Below are 21,897 nucleotides of genomic sequence, written 5' to 3'. Positions count from 1 at the left end.
CTTTTTTGTTTTGGTGGGGTGTTTCTTTTACTTTTTGGACAGTTGAAAATTTACCTATCATTCAAAACATTTTAATTAAAAGATTTATGTAAGGGAGCATATAGACAGTACTTTTAAATGACAGTGATTATCCTTTAAAAGAAAGATGGGCTTGACAATATTATATGTCATTAATATTTTAATATGTATTTCAAAATAATTTCCCAAGAGTGAGCAGTATTTGATGTTCATATATAAGTGAAATATAAACCTGAATTGGTAGAAGGAGCCAAGAGAAAATGGTAGGAAGATACTGAGAGATTGATAAAGAGGATATTGGTCCGTATCAAAGGTCAGTAATTTGGGGCCCATGGGCCAAATCTAGCCTGCAGCTTATGCTTGTAAATAGTTTTATTGGACCATAGTCACATCCATTCATTTACGTATGGTCTAGGGCTGCTTTTGTGCTCTACCAGCAAAGCTGAGTACATAGTTACAGCAGAGACCCTAAAGCCTGAAATATTTACTATCTGGCTGTTTACAGAATAAGTTTGCTGACTCTTGGTCTAGATAATATTTCATGGTAGATCAGCAAAGCAGACTTTTGATAAGGTTCAGTGTGTTATTTTTTTAAATGCATTGGAAATCTTGGAAACATCATTAAATATCAATAGCAAAAACTACCAATGTTTGATGATATTTAAGCAGTGTATCAGTGGGCATAGAAAAGTAAATAAGCCTAGGGTTTCTAAGTCCTTCATAATGGATTCTGACCATGGCCCTTTCTCCTCTCTCCTCCTCAGTAATGATTTATCTCTGATCTTTCAGCTTCTTTCTCATCCTGTATCTTAAATTCACCTTTCTTTGCACATGAACTTTCTCACTGTGTCAAGTTATCTGTATCATTGGCTAGCAAATGAATCTTCAGAACATGCCTTTTTCATGGAAGCCTCCATGTGACAGGAAACAACCCTATAGGTTCTAGTATAGCTGAGGTGTGTAGATGGGCCTGAAAGTGAGTTGAACAAGAATAGGAGAACAGCTTGTGGAAGAGAGAAAGGGTGATGTGGGTGAGAGCCCAAAGGGTTTGATAATTACAAATGAATGAATTACTGAGGACATGTTTTGACATGGGGGAAAAAGGAATAATTTTTTTAAAAAACTAAGAAACTATACCGTTTTGGTAGTTCATGTAATAAATGATGTTGTAATTCTGTATTACCACCAGCAGATGTTATTGCAGTCATTTTTGGTCTATTTTTAGCCTTAGGGGGCAATAGCATGTTAATGGTTATTCACAAGTTAAAATAATAAACCCCAACCTCCCTTTAAAATTATTTATTTATACTTAATTTTACTAAGAACAAAGCCAGGAAAAAATTTCCATTACTACTTGCCTCAACTAAAAGAATGTAGGTTGGGGGGAGGATTCTTCAGTGAAGGAGGAAGAATTTAAATACAGAGGAGGATTATTTTTTTCAAAAACTATATGATAATATTTAAGTCTAGTGAAACCTTAGAAATTTCAACTAATTGAGGGGAAAACACATCTAGATTAGTAGAAAGTACAAATTAAAATCTTAATGTTTTGAAAGAATAGCTGTATTTTAAGATTAAGGAGTAAAACTAGTATCAACATATTGCGAAGTGTGGACCTCAGCTGGACCTGTTTCAATAATGTGATAAAGATCATTTATAGTTAACACATTATTCATTGTTATACAGAATGGAGGTTGCTAAAATGCTTATTTTGTTTCTCAACAGAATAGTTTCTAAATAGTTCAAGCATTCATAACTGCACTTCTATGCAGAGCTTACAGTGGGAGACAGATGAATCAGACATAGAACAAGCCTTTGTGGAGCCCACAGTTTTAATAAGAGACAGGAGTTACTTACTTTGATACAAAGTAGAAAATAATGGATTCTATGAGAGAAATGTAAATGAAGTGCTGCAATAGCTTAGGGGAGGGAGAGATACATCCTAGCTTGTGGAATTCAAAGAAGTTTCTCTGGAGGAGATAGCATTTGGATATGGATACCTTGCTGTTATCCAATTAATTTACTTAAGGACCTAGCTGTTCTGTTGGCTTTAACAGAATGTTAATGATACTGAGGTTAAAGGTTTATTTCTCACAGTGGCTTGTACCATTTCCATTCCGTTCCAAGGCTCTGTGACACACTTTTCAATACAACTCTTGCCACAGTTCTTGTGAGTTTTCAGTAGATGAGGTTTCCAATACGGGAGCATCTCAGTTCCTTGATCCCCTCTTCTCCAGTGAGCTTGGCCTCTGCCCTTCTTCCTTCATTCTTTGGCCCTATGTTTATGTCAGTGGTTTTAAAAATATAATTCCCAACTAACAGCATGAGCATCACTTGGGAACTTGATAGAAATGCATATTCTCATGCCTCAGCCCAGACTTAGTAAATCAGAAACTCTGGGGGGAGGGCCCAGCAATTTGTGGTTTAACAAGCCTTGCTGGTGATTCTGATGCATGATCATCTTTGGAGAACCACTGCCACAGTCCATCCTTAAAATCACTCCCTTGGATATATCCTTAGCTTCTCTGCCTTGCCCTCATTTCATGGTACACACCTGGAAAACCCTACCTCAGATTAACTTGTGTTTTCTGCCTACTCTGAGCTTTTATTTGTGCAGCTGTACTTGGCTAGAGAGGCTCACACAACCATGCTGAGTGGTCTTGCTTTAAATTCATGACCACCAGCCTCCAGTGGGCTCCACCCACCAAGGAAGACACTAGGGCAAAGTATTTTATAGTACCAAGCCACTATGCATTCATTTAACATGGTAATGTCAATGAAATGGAAACCCTTCATTTCTTTCTCTAACACATTTATAGGCCAAAAATGAATTCTTATGCTCTATGTAATGAGCAATCTCTCATTGAAGTAATTCCTCAAGGAGAGAGGGAAGAAAAACAGACAAAGAAGGACAGAGAACTCCAGAAACTTAGAAATTCTAGGCATCCAAGAATTATTATGCCTAATAATTTAAGGCTGTTAATTCTCTCTCCCTGCCCCAGATCCCAAAAGAACGTCTACCCCAAGTATTAAGAACACTGAAAAGCAAAAATATTAGATTTGTGGGTTCTTCTTGTTACTAGTCAAGGAATGTGTTCCCATAATGTGGAGGCAACTGAAGCGAGAGACAAAAATGTTTGTTAGGTCTCCTCTGTCACACTCATGCCTTCGTACTTTGCTGCCACCGGTGAAGTTAAGACTAGGGGATTAGGCTGGGAACAAAGAAACCACAGTTCACCGCCACTACCTGGCCTCCTTCCTCTGCCCCAGTGTTTTGTTTTTTAAGAACAAAATAACATTAATAACACAGAATAAGCCATTAATTCAACAAAGGAAAAATACCAAATTAGATCATAAAAGAAGGATATCAAATTTTAGGCTTAATAACTAATTATAATAGCTTATAACCAGTTCCCTCTGTTAAGGCCTATTTACAGTGATATTTTGTTTGTTTTGTTTTTTTGAGACAGGGTCTTCCTCTATCACCCAGGCTGGAGTGCAGTGGTGTGATCATAGCTCACTGCAACCTCAAATTGCTGTTTGTGCTCAAGGGATCTTCCTGCCTTAGCCTCCCAAGTAGGTAGGACTACAGGCATGTGCCACTGTGCCCAGCTAATTTTATCTTTTGTAGAAACAATGTCTCACTATGTTGCCCAGCTGGTCACGAACCCCTGGCCTCAAGCAGTCCCCCCACCTTGGCCTTCCAAAGTGCTGAGATTACAGGCATGGGCTACCACATCAAGCCCATAGTGATTTTTTAAACAAAGTTTGTGATTCCAAGTTGTTACCTTTTTTTTTTTTTTTTTTTGAGACAGAGTCTCACTTTGTTGCCCAGGCTAGAGTGAGTGCCGTGGCGTCAGCCTGGCTCACAGCAACCTCAAACTCCTGGGCTCAAGCGATCCTCCTGCCTCAGCCTCCCGAGTAGCTGGGACTACAGGCATGCGCCACCATGCCTGGCTAATTTTTCTATATATATATATATATATATATATATATATATGTTTTTAGTTGTCCATATAATTTCTTTCTATTTTTAGTAGAGACGGGGTCTCGCTCTTGCTCAGGCTGGTCTCGAACTCCTGACCTTGAACGATCCACCCGCCTCGGCCTCCCAGAGTGCTAGGATTACAGGCGTGAGCCACCGCACCCGGCCGTCAAGTTGTTACCTTTTTTAACTACTCAGCCAGTTAGAATCACAAGGTGAGAAAGCTTGTTAAGATTGAGATATATTTCACTTATAAAATTCACACTTCCAAAGTACACAATTCAGTAGTTTTATTATATTAGCAAGGTTGTGCAACCATCAGCACTATGTAATTCTAGATCATTTTCGTCACCCCAAAAGGAAACCCATAATCATTAGCAGTCATTCCCATTACCCCTGCTCCTAGCCTTTGGGAACCATACTGTGCTTTCTGTCCCTATAGATTTGCCTATTCTGGACATTTCATGTAAATGGAATCATAATATGTGACACTTTGTGGCTTCTTTCACTTAGCATACTGTTTTCGAGGTTCAGCATGTTGTAGCATGTATCATTACTGCATTCCTTTTTATGATTCAGTAATATTCCATTATTTGGAATAGCACAATTTGCTCATCCTTTCATTTTATCATTATGTAGACATTTGGGTTGTTTCCACTTTTTGGCTATTATCAATAATACAGCTATGAACATTCATATATACATTTTTGTGTGGACCGAGGCTTTTTGATTTAGCATTTTTAGATTTTTTAAAACAGCAACCTTTTGTTAATCAGAAATATCCTCCTGATGTACCAGAACCTCCTCTTTAATATGTAACTTTTTTCCTGTAGCATCTTCTGAGCAAAATCATTTGGTGTCATTTCAGAGTAAGGCTCTGCTGTCTTTCTGGACCTGCTTCTAACATTCACCTCAGTACAAGTCCTCACATAGTTGAGCTGATTTTTCCAGCCTTGCTGTGCTATATGTTTGTGTTACTCAGATTTTTACAGCTTTGCTACCTGGATTATCCCAATGGCCCTTCCCAACTGTAAGGCCTTAGCTGATGCCATCATCTCAGTCTCCATAACCATGTTCATCTGAGGCTGGTGACTGACTTTACGTGTTGGTGTATAAAAAAGGGTTAGACTTATTTTGGCACAAAACATTGCATATATAATACTAACTGTATAGCAGTTATAAACAAGTGAGAATAAGAGATTTACTTCTTCAGACAAATGTTCAAAATCATTTTCTCTATGCTGTGTAATCAACCCATTTTTTTCTCAAAACAGCTTTTCTAGAGCTGATTCTCTAGAAAAAGCAAATTAATATTTTATATCACCATTGTCTTTGTTTTCAAACGGGAAAGAGCAGGAAATTATAAGAGGATTCAGAAGGTTCTAAAAAAATCCATCCTGAGTTTCAAACTAAGCTTCAAAGAATGAATTCTATGTGTTGGGTCTCACGGTTTATTCTCCTCTGTCTCCTTCCCAGTCTCACCTTCCATCAGGGTACAGGCTCATTCTAAACTTATTCCTCAGTTCTGTAGGTCCTTTTAGGATATGATAAGGGAGCATCTTTTCTTTCTTGAGATATTTCAGGCTATCCTAAAAAAAATTCTTTGGTTTTTAGGGTTCTCGCAGAGTACAGCCTCTCTTGCATATATATAACTCTGCCAGGGAACCTATAAAGCCTATACCTAGCAACCCATGCCCACTGGTTCTCTTTGAGAAAGATTATCTCCCTTGCCCAAGCATACTTGTTCTGGAGGAAGATATATGGAATGGTAAAGCAGGGAAGATGCTACAGGCAGCTGGATCTCAAGGTTACAGGTAAATCCCAGTCAATCCCACAACAAAGAGCACCAGTCTTTTGCATCCTCTCGTCAAGCTCTCTTATCATTATTGTCCTAAAGACTCAAATTGAGTATGTGGTCCGTCTAGGACTGCTTGTGTCTTCAGGCAGGGTATGTTCATGAGTGATCTGCAGGCCAAGAAGAGATAGAGGTAGCTTTGCAGGAAGCATCTACTGGTGATCAGCTATCTTGTTAAGATTGACTTCATTATATGCTGCAGAGGGCAGGAGGAAAGTTCTCATGGTTTATTCCAAAAAGACATTGGGAAGACCCTTACCGTTGTCTCTTTCCTTTGTAACTGCCCGCAGCTCCTAATTTTCCATATTCTCAAATTGAATTTATAAATTATGTGTTTATGTTTCTGTTCTTCCTCATTCTGGTTAGTCCCTCCAGGGAAAACCTGTCACCCAAAAATAGCTTCTCTCTTACAATACCCAGCCCCATGGATTGTACTTTGCCTTCTGATTAAAGCAGAGAGAGAAGAGAGTAGATCATAGAATATGTTTTTATTTATTGTGAAATTCCCCTATGTTTGATCTTTTCCCAGTAAAGAAGAGGTCACTCTAAAAACCATGTTCTTTGGTGCTATGTTCCAGGTGTCATAATCTCCTTGAAACTAGCATTCTCAGATCCTTTCCAGAACCATGCAGGTATACTTCCATTCAAACACAAGTAAATAAATAAAAAGCAAATAAACCAATCTCATGCTAGTCTTCTTCTGTCAATAACTCATTGCCACAGACCAGTTCTTTTCTAAGCCCTTTAGGGGTCCTGGTCTTTTTTCTCCTCTGAAGTTTTTGAAGAACAGTTTGATAAATCAAAACTTACAGCTTATTTCTTCATCAAAAGACATGGAGAAATGTTTTCTTGCTTAAGAGTATAATAGCAGAGCAGGCTTTTAACCACTATTCTGACTTTGAAACTTCAGAGACTTACAAGAAGTAAATAAAATGAAATTATTTCTTGTCCTTTGCTCCAAACCAACTATAAGGTGTACTACAAGGTGCCGTGAGGAAAAGAAGAGGCCACTTCTTTATAATCTCTCTATCCTCACACTGAGCAAAGTGTCTGGCACATAATAAGGGACCATAAAAACATTCATTAAATTGAATGACTGTAAAATTTACCTTGCCCTCAAGAGTTTAGACACTATTGGAAAATAATTATCAGATTATAAAATATTACAGTAGAAGCTCTTACCTGAACATAATTGAGTTTGATAGTGAAGGAGTCATAAACTATATGTGTGTATGCTATAAAATGTGTATCATAAACATTTTATTTTAACTTAAAACATTAGTTTATTCAGATATCTTTTGATATAGGGCCAGTCTTTGAGAATGAGTCTCATAATTGGAGTTCTGTGACATCTTTCTTGAATAAACCACACCCATAATACATTTGTTAACTGATTTACAGTTTTAGTTTCTTTAAAGTGGAGTGGGAACTTAGTAATGAAGCAATTTGAATGTAGAAACCTTCTAGATTGTAATGATTTTTCTCTTTTATTCCACCCATACCTAATTTTACAGCAATTTTTTTTAGTAGTTTACTAAAACTTAGGATTCTTTTTAAATTTTAGGAACAACTTTTCTCTTCTACACTCATATTTCATTAGTTTATATGATAGGTAATTGAACTGAATAATTACTGTAAAAAGTACAACCAGCATAAAGAAATTTGGCAGCAAACACAACTGACTCTTAGTGAGCATACAACTCAAATACTGAGATAAGAAATATGAGAGCATAACCAAAAATAAGCTGTTAGCCATGAATCAGTGTGTGATGGACATTGGTTGCTCTGTTTCACAGGAGAAATGGAGAGCATTGGCTGATCCAGAGCATGAGTTCAGTGGAAATCATTAATGAGAGATTTTATAACATTTCACTAAGTGTCGTATATATAGAGTTAAGAATTACAGTAAGGGAACTTAATCATGAAGCTTTCATGAAATAGTTAAAATTTGAGTTGGACTTTGAATGAAGATTAGAATATGTATAATTTGAGGAAAGGAAGATTCTCAGGAAGGGGATGAAAATTCACCCACCAGAAGCCACAGGTTGGTGTTGTGAAGAAGAGGAAGGAAATACAACTTAATGTGAGGTTTAATTGAATTGACATTAAATCATAAGTCTAAAGACCTAGTTGCATTCATAACAAACTTTTTTGACATTTTAATTTGGAGATAAGTAATGAAGGAGAAAGAGTATACTAGGCAGGAGTGAATGTAAGGAAAGAATATGGAAAGCTACCTAGCTCAAGGAGTTAACATGTAAGCCCAGTGAGAGAGAGAATTGGGAAAATAAGGGCAGGCCCAGGTTCAAGTATAAGACCAGTGGTTTTCAATTGTAATCTTCTTTTAATCAGGTGAGATTTTTGTGTGAACAGAAGAGCCACAGCTTTTTAAAAAAAATTTTTTACACACAGGTTTAAACATATAAACCCAGTGTACACGTTATAAAGAGTTGTCAGAATATCTTGAAATCAGTGGGAAAAAGCTGACTTAAGTTTTAGGAAACAATGGAAAACCAAAGAATTGAATTCCTGATAAATTAGACAAAGGTTCAGTAAAAGAGAGTTATAAACTATTTTTTATTTTGGTTTTTTATATTTGGTTTATATTTTCTAGAAGTGGAAAATAAATAATATTGAATGATATGATTGAAAATAAATTTTGAAATCTAAATATTAAACATGAAAAAATACAGTCAACCTTTCATATCCATGGGTTCCACATCTGCGGATTCAACTGTGGTTGGCAAATATTCAGAAAAAAAAAAAATGTACAGACTTTTTTTTTGTCATTATTCCCTAAACAATACAATATAACAACTATTTATATAGCATTTACATTGTATTAGGTGTGGTTTTTGTTTTTTGTTTTTTTTAGAGCCAGTGTCTTGCTATATTGCCCAGGCTGAAATCGAACTCCTGGACTCAAGCAATTCTCCCACCTCAGCCTCCTGAGTAGCTGGGACTATAGGCACATACCTGTGCCCAGCTTGTATTAGGTACTATAAGTAATCAAGAGATGATTCAAAGTATGTGGGAGGATGTTGGTAGGTAATATGCAAATACTACATATTTTATATAAGATACTTGACCATCCATGGATTTTGATATTGTTAGAGGATCCTGGAACCAATCCCCTACAGATACCAAGGGATGACTATACTTGATGATTCATTTATAAATAACCATGAGACAGATACTTAATATATGATAAAAATAATAGAATATTTTAAAAATCTGATGATTTCTTTTTTTTTATATTTAAATGTTTTATTTGCTTTTTCTTTTTTTTTTATTCATGATAAATTATTAAGTGAACAGTGCAAGTTAAAAACAATAGTTTCATATTTTTCCCCACCCCCCCTTTCCCGAGTCAGCACCTTCAAGTGTTACCACTCCCCAAACAGTGCGCAATGCACTCATTGTGTAGGCATACCCCCATCCCCTCCCCCACCCCCCACCTCAGTCTGATGTCCAATTGGTGTCGTTCCCAGATTTGTATTTAGGTGATGATCAGGGAAACCAATTTTCTGGTGAGTACATGTGATGCATGTTTTTCCATTCTTGGGATACTTCACTTAATATAATGGGTTCCAACTCTCTCCAGGAGAACCATAGAGATGTCGTATCTTCATCATTCCTTATAGCTGAGTAATATTCCATGGTATACATATACCACAGTTTACTAATCCAATCATGTGATGATTTCTTTAAAGATACTTGAAGGAAAAAAGTCTCATAAATTTAGTAAGTACTATGTCATTGCTGTTTGATCATCTTTTGCACCCTTCAGCCAAAGTTCACTCATTTATATGTATCTAAAGCTACTTTTGTATGGCATTCAATTTCTCCATGTTCTTAGCCAACACTTTTGACAATAAATTTTCAAATATATCCATAATCAATTGAAAAAAATGTTTGATAACTAAGATAGTCTTCTTTAAAGAAAAGATTTTAAAATGTGAGACTGAAAAATCTCTTTATAAATTACTATTTGAGGATGAAAGTTCATTTTTGCTGATATTTTGACTAGAGAGATCTAGAGGGTTTTGGATGTTTACTTCCCTTTAAGTAAAAAATAAAAACTATTCTTAATAGTTTTAAATTTGAAGTTCAGCCTGTTCTTTTTTCATAAAATATTAAATAGCAAAAGCTAAAAAATGCACTGCATGTTCTTTATCTTCTAGTTTGAGGAGAAACTGCTTTATGTGTATTGACACCTCACATACTCGGAGTTTAAGAAGTTAGCATTATCTGAGAAGTTGCTATTTTTAGGTGCAGCTATAATGTTTCTAACTTTGGTACTCAGAGTAGTGGGTGCTTCCTTTCCCAGAAGGCTCTGTATTCTCAACATGTGCAGGTCAATTTGACATAAAGCTACCTACAAGGAGCAACAGGCCCATTGCAGGCTGTGTTTCTAACTTAAAAATTATGAGCAGGTATTGGGAGCCACAGACTGGGAACCGGCTGCTTGTCAGAACAAGCATGGATTGTGGTCCCTGGAGGCTGGGAGAGCACAATGCTTGAATTGCGTTTCTTTGGGAGATAAGGAAAAAATAACTTTTTACCTGACAAGATTGACAACTTACTAAATCCGACTATCTTCAGAAGTGTGCTGGACAGTTACGAAGTAAACATTCACTTTTCAAAGATGATGATCAAGGAAACATCTCTACGAAGGGACCCGGATCTAAGAGGAGAGTTAGCTTTCCTGGCAAGGGGCTGTGATTTTGTTCTCCCTTCACGGTTTAAGAAGCGGCTAAAGTCATTTCAGCAGACACAGGTTTGAAACTTAGGTGTTTCTTTTGAAATATTTTTATTACTAATAAAACCACCCAATGAACTAACTCACAAATAATTTTACAGCTCACTTGTATCTTGATATTAGATCAAGGAATTAATCTGTGTCCTCCATACAGCTATTTGCAGAAAGCTATTTGTAGAGGGATTCCAACAGGTTTAAAAATAGATCTTCTGGACCTGGAGTACAGTACTCACATTTTTCTCTTGTAGAGAGGGAACCCAGTTTTAGAGACAGTAAATACAACTGAACAAACAGTTTACAATTTATCCAGAAAAATATTAGAATCTTTAATAGAAATATCCTTGAGCAACTAGAATTTCTGTGTTAAAAACCTTATTTGCACTTTGAATCAGTAGACTATGTTTGTATTAACATACATACATCTGTAATGAATGTTTATAAAAAGGAATATATCCTGGTAATCTTTTTAAACCAAGAAGTATTTTTATATATAGACAGGTGTGTGTGTATGTGTATGTGTGTCATATAATGTACGTATGTAGATAATGAAAGATGGCAATTACTTCTAGAGAGTGCAAAGAATGTCTTCCCTGAGCAGGCTGTAAGACTGAGTCATTCCTGCCTGTGATGACTTCTTTGCCGAATCCCTGCTTTCTTGCTTATAACTTTGTGGCGGTGTCCTACAAAGAAGTTGCCTAACATTGAGTACAATATAAATCAAGGGCTATACAAGTGCAGGTCATCCAAAATCCAGCAAGAAACCATAGTTTCATAGTTACTCTTACTCAGAATAATCTCAAATTATTTGGGTGAATTATATGAAATTGCTTTTTTGTAGGTTAAAAAACGATCAAATATCGGAAATGCTACAGTGACATAATAGCATAAGGATACTATTCAGAATGAATATCTAAACGATACTGTGTTTATAGGGAAAGACTGAAATGGAGAATTGCGATACTTTACCCAGCTAATTCTATTTTAATGCTGCTCCTAGTTTGCTCTGAAACCACTTTATTGAAAGTGAGCAGATGATAAACTTACCAGTAAACCTGGCAAAATTTATATTACTAGGTTTTATTCTGTAATGCTTATAAAGGGTCAATTTTATTAAACTACTTTAAGGTTTAAACTATATGTGTCCTATAGAATTCAATGGAAAGTAAATTGATATACCTGAAAGTTCAATATAAATGCATTTTTAAATGTTAGTTTCCTTTTAAACATTAATATCAGTTTTACTAAATATGGAATTAACCAGTGAAATAATAAATATTTGCCTATCAGTGAATTGCTGTGTTAAGAAGTACATTAAGAAAACAGAGTAGAATATTATGCAATCAAATATTTTCCCATTCAGATAAAAACTTTAACAGCCAGTGTTTTTTTCTGAATGTCACTTATTTCTGTCAAAGCAAAAACAGAGTTTTAGAAGATCCTGCTCTAACCCTTCTCCATTAGGGTGTGTTCATGAGACTATCAGGTTTCATCCCTGTGGTCCTAATCCTATGGGCATAACTACTCTGAAATTATCCGTAACTGCCCTGGATGTTACACCGTGGGAAACATGGAGAAACAATAAAATAATTTTGATGATTGCATACTTGTAGTTTCACAAATCTCTTTCAGCATAGAATAGTGGAAAGGAAATGGCACTAATGTAGGTAAAGACCTAGATAAAGCCCCTGAAGAAGTCTATGCCTTATTTTAGGATTTTAAGAATACTTTAAAATAACTATTATTGACTCATAGCACTATGTAATATTTGCAGATTTAACACTAAGAAATGTTTACTTAGACTAGATTATCAATTTATTAAATCAAAAGTGATTTATAAACTTTAAATTGCTTTACAAATGTAAATGATTATTTAATTTATTATTGAATCTGAAGGATCATGCCAAATAATGCTTAATCTGATCTTTTGAGAACTTCACCTTTTGGTCTGTCACTTATTTTCTTACATCGACAAATCTGTGCCCAGCACTAATTGGGAACCTTTTATCTATGTTACATCCTGTAATTTCCTTTAATCTTCATAACAACCTTCCAAGAAGTAAGGACTGTAATTTCTGTTTTATTATTGAAATTCTAAAAGGTTAAGTAACTTTCCTGAGGTCACAGACTAGTAAGCCATCACTGTTTTCTGTTAAGTTTTTCATGTCTCATTGGCATCACTTCCTTTTGTTTCTTGACTGTTGCTTTAAATGGGTGACATCTTGATACTTACTGCAGCAAAGGCTTGATATGACAGCTGCCCTTCATGTCCCTAATAGTATTAATATATGAGCAGAACCCTCTCTGTGTGTTAATGTGAGATATTAACACATAGGAAATGGGCCATTATAACAAAACTAGGAAATTTAACCATTTCCATCACATGTTTATGTGAATGAAGCTTATCTCCCCTATAAAACTCATGCATTTTAAGGATAGCTAAGACTTTTATCCTGAATTTTAAAACCATGTTATAAGCCATATGTTAGGAGGAAATATTCAGATCTACTTCTTATATATAAATCATTATTCAAATTGTAGGGATGGCATTAGGGTAATTTAAGGAAAAGAACATTTTGAATAATACGTTGTGTTCACAGTGAATTTTTTTTTTTTTTTTTTTTTTTTTGAGACAGAGTCTCGCTCTGTTGCCCGGGCTAGCGTGAGTGCCATGGCGTCAGCCTAGCTCACAGCAACCTCAAACTCCTGGGCTTAAGCGATCCTACTGCCTCAGCCTCCCGAGTAGCTGAGACTACAGGCATGCGCCACCATGCCCGGCTAATTTTTTGTATATATATATTTTAGTTGTCCATATAATTTCTTTCTATTTTTTTAGTAGAGACGGGGTCTCGCTCTTGCTCAGGCTGGTCGCAAACTCCTGACCTCGAGCGATCCACCCGCCTCGGCCTCCCAGAGTGCTAGGATTACAGGCGTGAGCCACCGCGCCCGGCCTTCACAGTGAATTTAAAGTAAGTTTAGCTAGTCAACACTCATGTCCATTTTCATACTTTATGTAGCATCTAATACAGTGCCATGCTTATGAGCCTTGATAGATAACTTACTCACTAATTAAGCATAGAAATTGTGAAAATCTTTGTGGAATCTTTTTTGCTTTTTCTGTTAGGAATCTCAGAACTAAATTTAGTCTTCATTGGTAAAATAAACTCCTACCTGAATGATGGTGTACCTCCCCTCCTCTTTTCCTAAATCATGGGCAGTCTCAGTCTCCTCATTGTCCCCCCTTTACTGTCCTTTCTAATGTCTCTTTATGTTATATCACATCAAATGCTTTTTAGAAAAAGGAATAATATAAACTGTACATGAATTCATAAACTGTAGAGGGAGTTTGGTTGTGATGAAATTAATGACCACAGTCCTTGCCTATTTAAAGCATACCAAAAATAAGACAAATGCATATTTTGGAAAAAGTGGCATGCCTCTAGTGGCAAGTACATCAGCCAGGTAGAGGACATTCCAGACCTAAAATGCTTTAATTTCTTAACAAAGATTTTTCTCAGCATCAGGGGCTGGCAGTGATTCCATCTCCAGCAAAGTCAAACTAGAGAAGATGATGAAAGGAGCCCCGCCCCAAATACATTGTAGATTTATATATTTAAAAAGAACTCATTTCTGCCTTTTGAAGAAGAAATTCACAGAAAGGCCAAGAACAGTCTTGGAAAAGAATTTACTAATCCAGTTCCAGCAGACTGAGAATATTTCTTGATATCCTTAATCTATCAGCTGGCATTGCTTTTTGATTCTTTTGAAATGTCTGCCAATTGATTGATGGGAAAATGTACTGCAGGATTTTTTAAACATAAATCTATGTAAACTTGATTATTGACAGATAATTAATGTATTAATTTATTTAATATGGATAATCATTCCCTAGAAACATGCTTACCACCCTCCAGAGTGGAGTGAGCCCTTGATCTCTACTGTCTCTAACTGTGATTTTATACTTATACCCAACTTCCTGTTACTGGTGAAGATTCTCAAGGAATGAAAACTGTCTAGAATTTTTGTGTCTCATAATCTCGTTTTCTTTCCAGATTCAAAATAAACCAGAAAAGAAACCTGGAACACCACTTCCACCTCCAGCCACCTTGCCAAGTAGTCCCAGACCTCCCTCCCCTGTTCCTCATGTGAATAATGTTGTGAATGCACCATTGTCCGTAAACATTCCACAGTTCTACTTTCCTGAAGGACTCCCAGATACCTGCATTAATCATGAACAGACTCTAAGCAGAATTGAAACTGCTTTCATGGATATTGAAGATCAGAAAGCAGACATTTATGAAATGGGGAAAATTGCAAAGGTAATATAACTAACTAAATGATTTATAATCTCCCTTTCTCTGGAATCCCCAATCTCCTCCTATTTACTGCCTCTTTGCTTTCTGTTTTTAAGTATGCATAGACTTTTTCTCCATGTTTAAATAATTTGTTTGATCCTGATAAAGTCTTTTTTTTTTTTTTTTGAGACAGAGTGTCGCTTTGTTGCCCTGGCTAGAGTAAGTGCCGTGGCATCAGCCTAGCTCACAGCAACCTCAAACTCCTGAGCTTAAGCGATCCTACTGCCTCAGCCTCCCGAGTAGCTGGGACTACAGGCATGCGCCACCATGCCCGGCTAATTTTTTCTATATATATTTTAGTTGGCCAGATAATTTCTTTCTATTTTTAGTAGAGATGGGGTCTCACTCTTGCTCAGGCTGGTCTCGAACTCCTGACCTTGAGCGATCCTCCCGCCTCGGCCTCCCAGAGTGCTAGGATTACAGGCATGAGCCACCGCGCCCGACCCTGATAAAGTCTTTATCTGTAGTCCTATTTCATGGAACTTCTAAGTTTGAAAAAAACGTTAGTGGTTTTCCAGTCCAATCTCCCATTTAATACAGGAATCCCTTCCAAGTCATCACCAACTCATAAATTCATTCTCTATGTGAATATTTTCAGTGACTGGAAGCTTACTACCTTGTCAAGCAGCCTGTTCCATCATTAAATAGCCTTGTTTGTTAGAAAATTTTTCCTTGAGTTAAATAGGACTCTTTTTTTGTTGTTGTTCTCTCCCGTTGATCATAACTCTGCCCTAATGCCAGACAAGGAACCATTAGGCCATCTCAGCATTGTCATTTTACCCTGAAATAAATGGATTTGACACTAGGAAGCAAGTCTTTGATACTTTCTGATATATCCAACTGCTTCTGATTTAAGGTTTTTAAGTCCTAATGTCAGGACTACTGTGACTCGATTTTACACCTCCAGCCTCCTCCTAGAACAGTTAATAAGAGCATGACCATCAGATTATATTTGATCATGCCATTCCCAGCTCAGCAATATTCAAGGGTTCCTACCCTCTCAAATAGTGTTTTGTTTGATTTGGGTTTTATTTTTATCATGCATGTATATTGAAGAGTCAGATCATACCTCAGGATTTAGCAGTGGTTTCAATCTGTGCTTCAAGAAGCAGAGAGTTTTAGTAGGCTAAGAGATGCGTGGAGGCAAGTAGGGGAATACACAAGACCCCAGGCACACTTCCACTGGAAAGGCTCCCCCTGCTTTCAGGAGTAATGTTTAAAAGTTTGAAAACTACTGTTCTTCAGGATAAAACTCAAACTTCTCTTCTTGGCATTCCAGGGCTTTCACAACCTGGCCCCAGAATTCCTTCCCAAACCTACCTAATATTGTTTCCTTTATGAGCCTGACTCACTTGCCCGCTCACAGGCACACCTCTGATTTTGGGCTCTCAGAGCTCTCCCCTTCAAGATAGGCTTCCACTCCTGCCAAACTCCACAGTATCCATTTTGGAGCCCCAGGTTCCATTGTGTCTTTTTGGAGAAGTCCCTAAACGTCCACTTCAGTCATACCCTACTTCTGACCTCACAGAGCATTTGTCATTGCTGTTAAATGGTTTGTAACTAGAGTGATTTTAAAGGAAATAAAAGGGAACTCTTTCTTTTATTCTTTCTTCACCCCTGTCTTAAAAATTGCTTGTTGATCCCTTAGATGTTTCTAATGAAAAACAAACTCTTTCATTCCAGAAATAATAGCTTATCTGATTTCATTCCATTTTACTTATGGGAAAACTGTAGTACCACAAGTACTTACCTGCAGTCACAGAACTAGTTCATGTCAGGAGACAAGTCCTTTAACTTCTAGCATGGTGCTGTTTCTACATGTGTTATCTCCCTGAATGTACACTAATATTAACTAACTTCTAATCAGTAGCCATCCAAATAAATTACCAGTTCTTTCAGGGCACTCGGGGTTTTCTTATCCAATTCTTTGAGAGGCAGTTATTTTATTAGAAGACAGAATCAAAGTAATAAATTCTCTGAATAGGCCAGAACTATGGATCTAAAATCCAAAAGATAAAATTTAGCAAGGATGAAAGAAATCTGGATTTGGAGATAACATGGTAACTGCATAATTGCCAACAGGGTATTTCTAACATGGGAACAATTTGTGTGAAAGAGATAGGAGGTTTCATGGATTGCTTCAGGTAGGCAGACAAGGAGAAACTCCAGATTAAAGCATAGCAGTTCCCTGGTACAGTGCTGAGGTACATGTCTGGAGGACCTATCTAGGTGATTAGTGCCTAATTGTCACAAACCTGCAGTCTACCCTGTCTTGAATACAGGTCTCACTGGGCCAACTCTCTTCCTCCAAATATTCTCTCCCTGACTGAGGAGCGCGTTCTCCCTGTGCCTTCACACTGCCCTGCTTCCACATCCCTCTGGGTCTGGCCCTCCAGCCCTGCATTGTGGTAGCCCTGCCCTGTTCCACTGCTCAGTGGCCCTCTAGCACTCCACAGTGAGAGGAAAGCAGAAAGCCTCTTGACTCCACAGCGGTCAAGGGAGGTATGAAAAAGAGTATAGTCAAGGTAGGGAAGGGGGCCTCGGGATGGTGGGGAGCCAGAGGAAGGACTTTGCTGTTTATGTGCAGTGAGGATCAGTCTGTATGTGGCATCAGGAAAAACCATTTATGTTGAAGTTGAAATCATGGAGAAGTTTAGAAAGATAGAAAACCAATTTGTTTAGCCATAGTAACAGTCATTTTCGTAACAATTTACTGTTTATACCTAATAATCATGTGGCACAATAGCTATTATACATATATATGTTTGATTAACTTGTCTGAATTATACTTGATTATAGCCCTAAATTTCATTCATGGGCACCAAGCCATTGTGTTCATTGCTCTTAGATCTTAACTGTCAGCTTAGGTACCAACATAGACTGCCTATACCTTTAAAAAGTTAAAACTAACATTATATATGAAAATGAAGATTCATATACAATGACCTCAAAAGATATTATGAGTATATCGGTTTGTATTATTTTGGTTTTGATTACTGTATCATCTCATTTTGTTGGACTTTGCGTCTTTATTCTTAAAACCATTTTTTTAATTGATTTAATCATGTCTTCCAGTTAGCTAGTTCTCATTTAGTCTAGCTTTTTACTTGGCTGTCGCAGTCTGTTAGCACTCACTAAGTCACCCTTATTTTCAATAATTCTTTACTATGCGAGTCTTTTTGGCACTAGGCAGTGAATTCTGTGGCTCCAGCACTTACTGTCCATATTCTTACAATAGGCTGGCATGAGAAAAGGAGAAAGAGAGGCAACCTGTAAGGGGCAAGGAAGAGAGAGGTTGTCAGAGCAATAAATGAATGTTTTTATGGATTCATGTAGTTTATAAAGCTATTAGGAAGGCCAGCTTTAGTTTGCAACCTACTCTTAGTGGAGCTTAAGTGTAGCTGTAAAGACTGGGATCTATATTTCAAGTGCAGAGAAAACTCTATGTTTCTGAAATTTGCATCTGTTGGTGAAGTTTAGCTCATTCATCTTAGACCTCAAATAGCCCTGGAGAGCTTAATGCCCACATCTGGTTAAATTCTCAGTGTGTAGTTTATGCTTTATTCCACAGCTTTAAGTGATGATAGAGAAGAAATGAATAGAGAATGAATCTAAGAGGGATGAAAGCAGCGTAGGAACAGAAACTGAGCAACAGTAAAAAAAGGATTTGTCAGAGACTGGACCAGAGGATTCATCATGGAGTTTTAACCTCTAGCAGAAAGTTGAGGAAAAAGAATAAAACTCTCTTCTGAACCATGCAAAGCCCTCCAGCTCTTTTCTCTGGCTGATGTAGCATCATCTTGACCCATCGTGCCTGTGACCTGTAAGGTAGCCTCTCTGTACCTGAATTTCTTCATCTGTAAAATGGAATAAAAATACCTGCATGGGGATTATGTGAGGGCAAATGAAATAGCCAGCATGAGATATGTTTAAATGTTGAAAGAACATTACAACATAGCATTCTATGTGTATCATTAGACAACTTTGATTTTAATTCTTTATGTTGTTGGACCATTCTTAGATCAAATTTTATAGGTATTATTCAAGTTTTCTTTACTCCAGCAACTTTGGTTACCACACACTGACTCTTGCTGCCACCTCTAAGTTTCCTACACCCATTTCTGTATCTCCCTGTATATCCCCACTTGTCATCCATTCTCTTCCTTTGTTAAAAAAAAAAAAAAAAAAAAAAAAAAAAAAAACCTTCACACTGGCTTCATACATTTTCCTTTAAATCATCAAAGTGTACTGTACGCAGCCCTTGCCATTTGCTGCCCTTCCCATTTTTTTCCTTCGGCATTTTCTCCAGGGGCCTGATACCTTCATGTTGTTGAACACTTGGCTACTCAGGGTACCCCACAGTGAGAAAAATAGGCTGACCTTTTCCAATCCACTTTAAAACATTTTTGTTCTGTTCCTGATCTCTTAGGATTTTGCCTTCGGGTCATAGTAGGTTTTTAAGTATTAATCTCTGAGCTGACACATGCATTTTAGCAGGCATCTTCTGGAGAAAGGACCTTAACCTAGGGAATGAAAGTTGTTAAATAGTGGAAGTTGATTCATTTCTGGGAAACAACTCAAAGGGTCAAATTGTTAGTTGAGAGGATTATAAAAAACATATAGGGGTTCATGGAGCCAGTTACAAAAGCAAGGACTGGAGACCCAGTGCAGGATTTAGGATCAGGGCAACTTATACCCTGACAGAGCCAATGGGATCAAACTCCAGGGGTTGTGGGAGCTCTCCAGCTCCCTTGCTGCTTTCTCTTCAAAGCAGCAGGTTCCCAGAGATGACAGTGACTGCCCTGTAAGAGCCTCCCACTTCTCCAGCGTCTATGTTTGGGATAACAACCCTAGGAGGGGGCAGAGCCCTCCAAAAAGCCAACCCAACTTAACATTTTCATCGATTGTTCAATCGTGGTGGCTGGGAGCTCAGATCAGCTTAATTTGATTTAGAAAATGATACGTAACAGGGATATTTTTTAGACACTAAATCCAAAACCAGTGTATTTTTATACCTAGTAACCCTTAGTTCCTAGCTCTTTCATGATTACTCTCTCCCATGAATTCCATGACATTTATTGTTTTGTGGGGAGGGCTATCAATTACCTTTCCTATGTAACAGTCACTATCACTTCTGCATTGTTGTGTTGATCTGAAAAAGTCACAGGCCAGCCCAGACTCAGGGCCAGGAAAACATGCTCCCCTCTTAATGGAGGAACTGCAAAGAATTTGTGGCTATGTTCACAATCCACTTCTGAAGGACAGAACCCAACCAAGGGTCTACAGTGAGTTTCAAAATAGAGATTTAAAGTTCATAGCAATAAAAAATTTTAAATCCATAAAAATGGACAAATATTATGTATCAATAAAAAAATTTTAAAAATAAGGTCCATAGTGAGATAATAGTTTCATACAAGTCAGGATTCTTAGTTGCAAACAACAGTTGCTAGTTTAAGCAAAAAAAAAAATTCATTTGTTAAAGGCTAGCGTGTTGAAACCAGCCTGGGCAAGAGGGAGACCTCATGTCTACTAAAAACAGAAAGAATTAGCTGGGTGTAGTGGCATGCACCTGTAGTCCCAGCTATTCAGGAGGCTGAGGCAGGAGGATTGCTTGAGCTCAGGAGTTTGAGGTTGCAGTGAGCTATGATGATACCACTGCACTCTAGCTGGGGCAACAGAGCAAGACTCTGTCTCAAAAAAAAAAACAAAAACTGGAAGTTACCCCACAGGAGGTGGTAAGCACGCAGCCCCTGGAAGGTGTTTCGGTTGAGGATGGCGACCACTTCCCAAGGTTGAGATAGAAGATTTCTGATCCCTTCCAATTCTGAAAAATTCATGAGTGACTCTAGTGGTGGGAGTTTCAAGCACTTTGGGGCAAGCCTGTGCCAGTCTCTCCCTGTACTTTCTGTTTGTGTCTCCCCCACTTCATAATATAGACTCTTCTTTCAGCTTTCCCAGCAGTTGCCAGTAGCCTATCACTAAGGCCAAGGGCATTTTTTTGGCAAACCACTACTCTGCATGAAAGGAGGGACTGGGATTGGGGAAAGTGGATTTGACAGTTTATACACCAAAACTATATTAATTGTGAGCTTTGTACCTTGGCAATCACAATTTATACAGTAAACAAAATCAAGTGGTTGCTACGCAACACCTTTCCCTCTTTCTTGACCTCAGTGGAGGTATTCAACCTCTGGACTTAAGAAATCTTAAATTCTACTCTGCTTGCAGACGTGCTTTAGTGGCCCTGGCAGCAGCAACCTCTTATTTCTGCCCTGTCCTTACGTCTCTTGGCTTGAATCTTGCCTTCCATATCTTCAACTCCAGCATAAACACAGCAGCCTTGGGTGTTCTCCCAAGATAGCTAATGTCAGACTAGGTACTCTTCAGGCTCCTGTGAGGATCCCCCATGCACTGAGCCCTGATACCAGGAGTGAGTTCACCTAAACCTAATGTAGACACACATCTAATCTACTTCCAAAGGAGAAGATTCTCTCTGTAGAATGATGGAGGCTCAACAGATCCTGTATCTAATACACATAGTGATAATATCTTTATCTCGTAACAAGATGTGACTCTTGAAGAGATCCAGATTTGGGAATGTTTTCTGTGTATATACAAAATTGGGAAGATTTGGAGACTATTTCTTTGCTAATATTTAGATAATATTACTTATAGGAAAGAATTTTTCCTCTAGGAAAAAAGCAGGTAAATTTAGTAAGAACTCTTGCAAGTAAAAGGATAATTTTTTTAAATTGAAAAGAAGGTCTTTTTATTAAGGAGAAAAAAACAATGGCTTTTAGGGTTATTGAAGTTATTTTATATTTATTCCCAGTTTTTCCTTTTTGTAGTCATTTGTGGTAGCTTCTAATATATAAAAAAAGATAGCATTTTGATTTTTACCTTTCATCTTTTACCTGAATTATAA

General features: G+C 37.4%; 1 protein-coding gene across 2 annotated transcripts in view; it reads left to right on the top strand.

Moving 5' to 3' along the window:
- Positions 1-21,897, top strand: part of PPP2R3A (protein phosphatase 2 regulatory subunit B''alpha) — a 105,924-nt gene that overhangs the window by 6,130 nt on the left and 77,897 nt on the right. Inside the window, exons 1-2 of one of the 2 annotated variants that reach the window (XM_069473211.1) lie at positions 10,507-10,638; positions 14,670-14,936. In XM_069473211.1, the coding sequence (XP_069329312.1) occupies positions 10,507-10,638; positions 14,670-14,936 (399 nt within the window). Of the gene's footprint in view, positions 1-10,506; positions 10,639-14,669; positions 14,937-21,897 lie in introns of those variants that run through there. The other variant, XM_069473210.1, reaches the window with a different exon arrangement.

This window comes from Eulemur rufifrons, chromosome 7 (assembly GCF_041146395.1).
Source record: "Eulemur rufifrons isolate Redbay chromosome 7, OSU_ERuf_1, whole genome shotgun sequence".
Taxonomy (NCBI): Eukaryota; Metazoa; Chordata; class Mammalia; order Primates; family Lemuridae; genus Eulemur; species Eulemur rufifrons.
The sequence above is the reverse complement of the archived record's forward strand: the minus strand, read 5'-3'. Positions and strand labels throughout refer to the sequence as shown.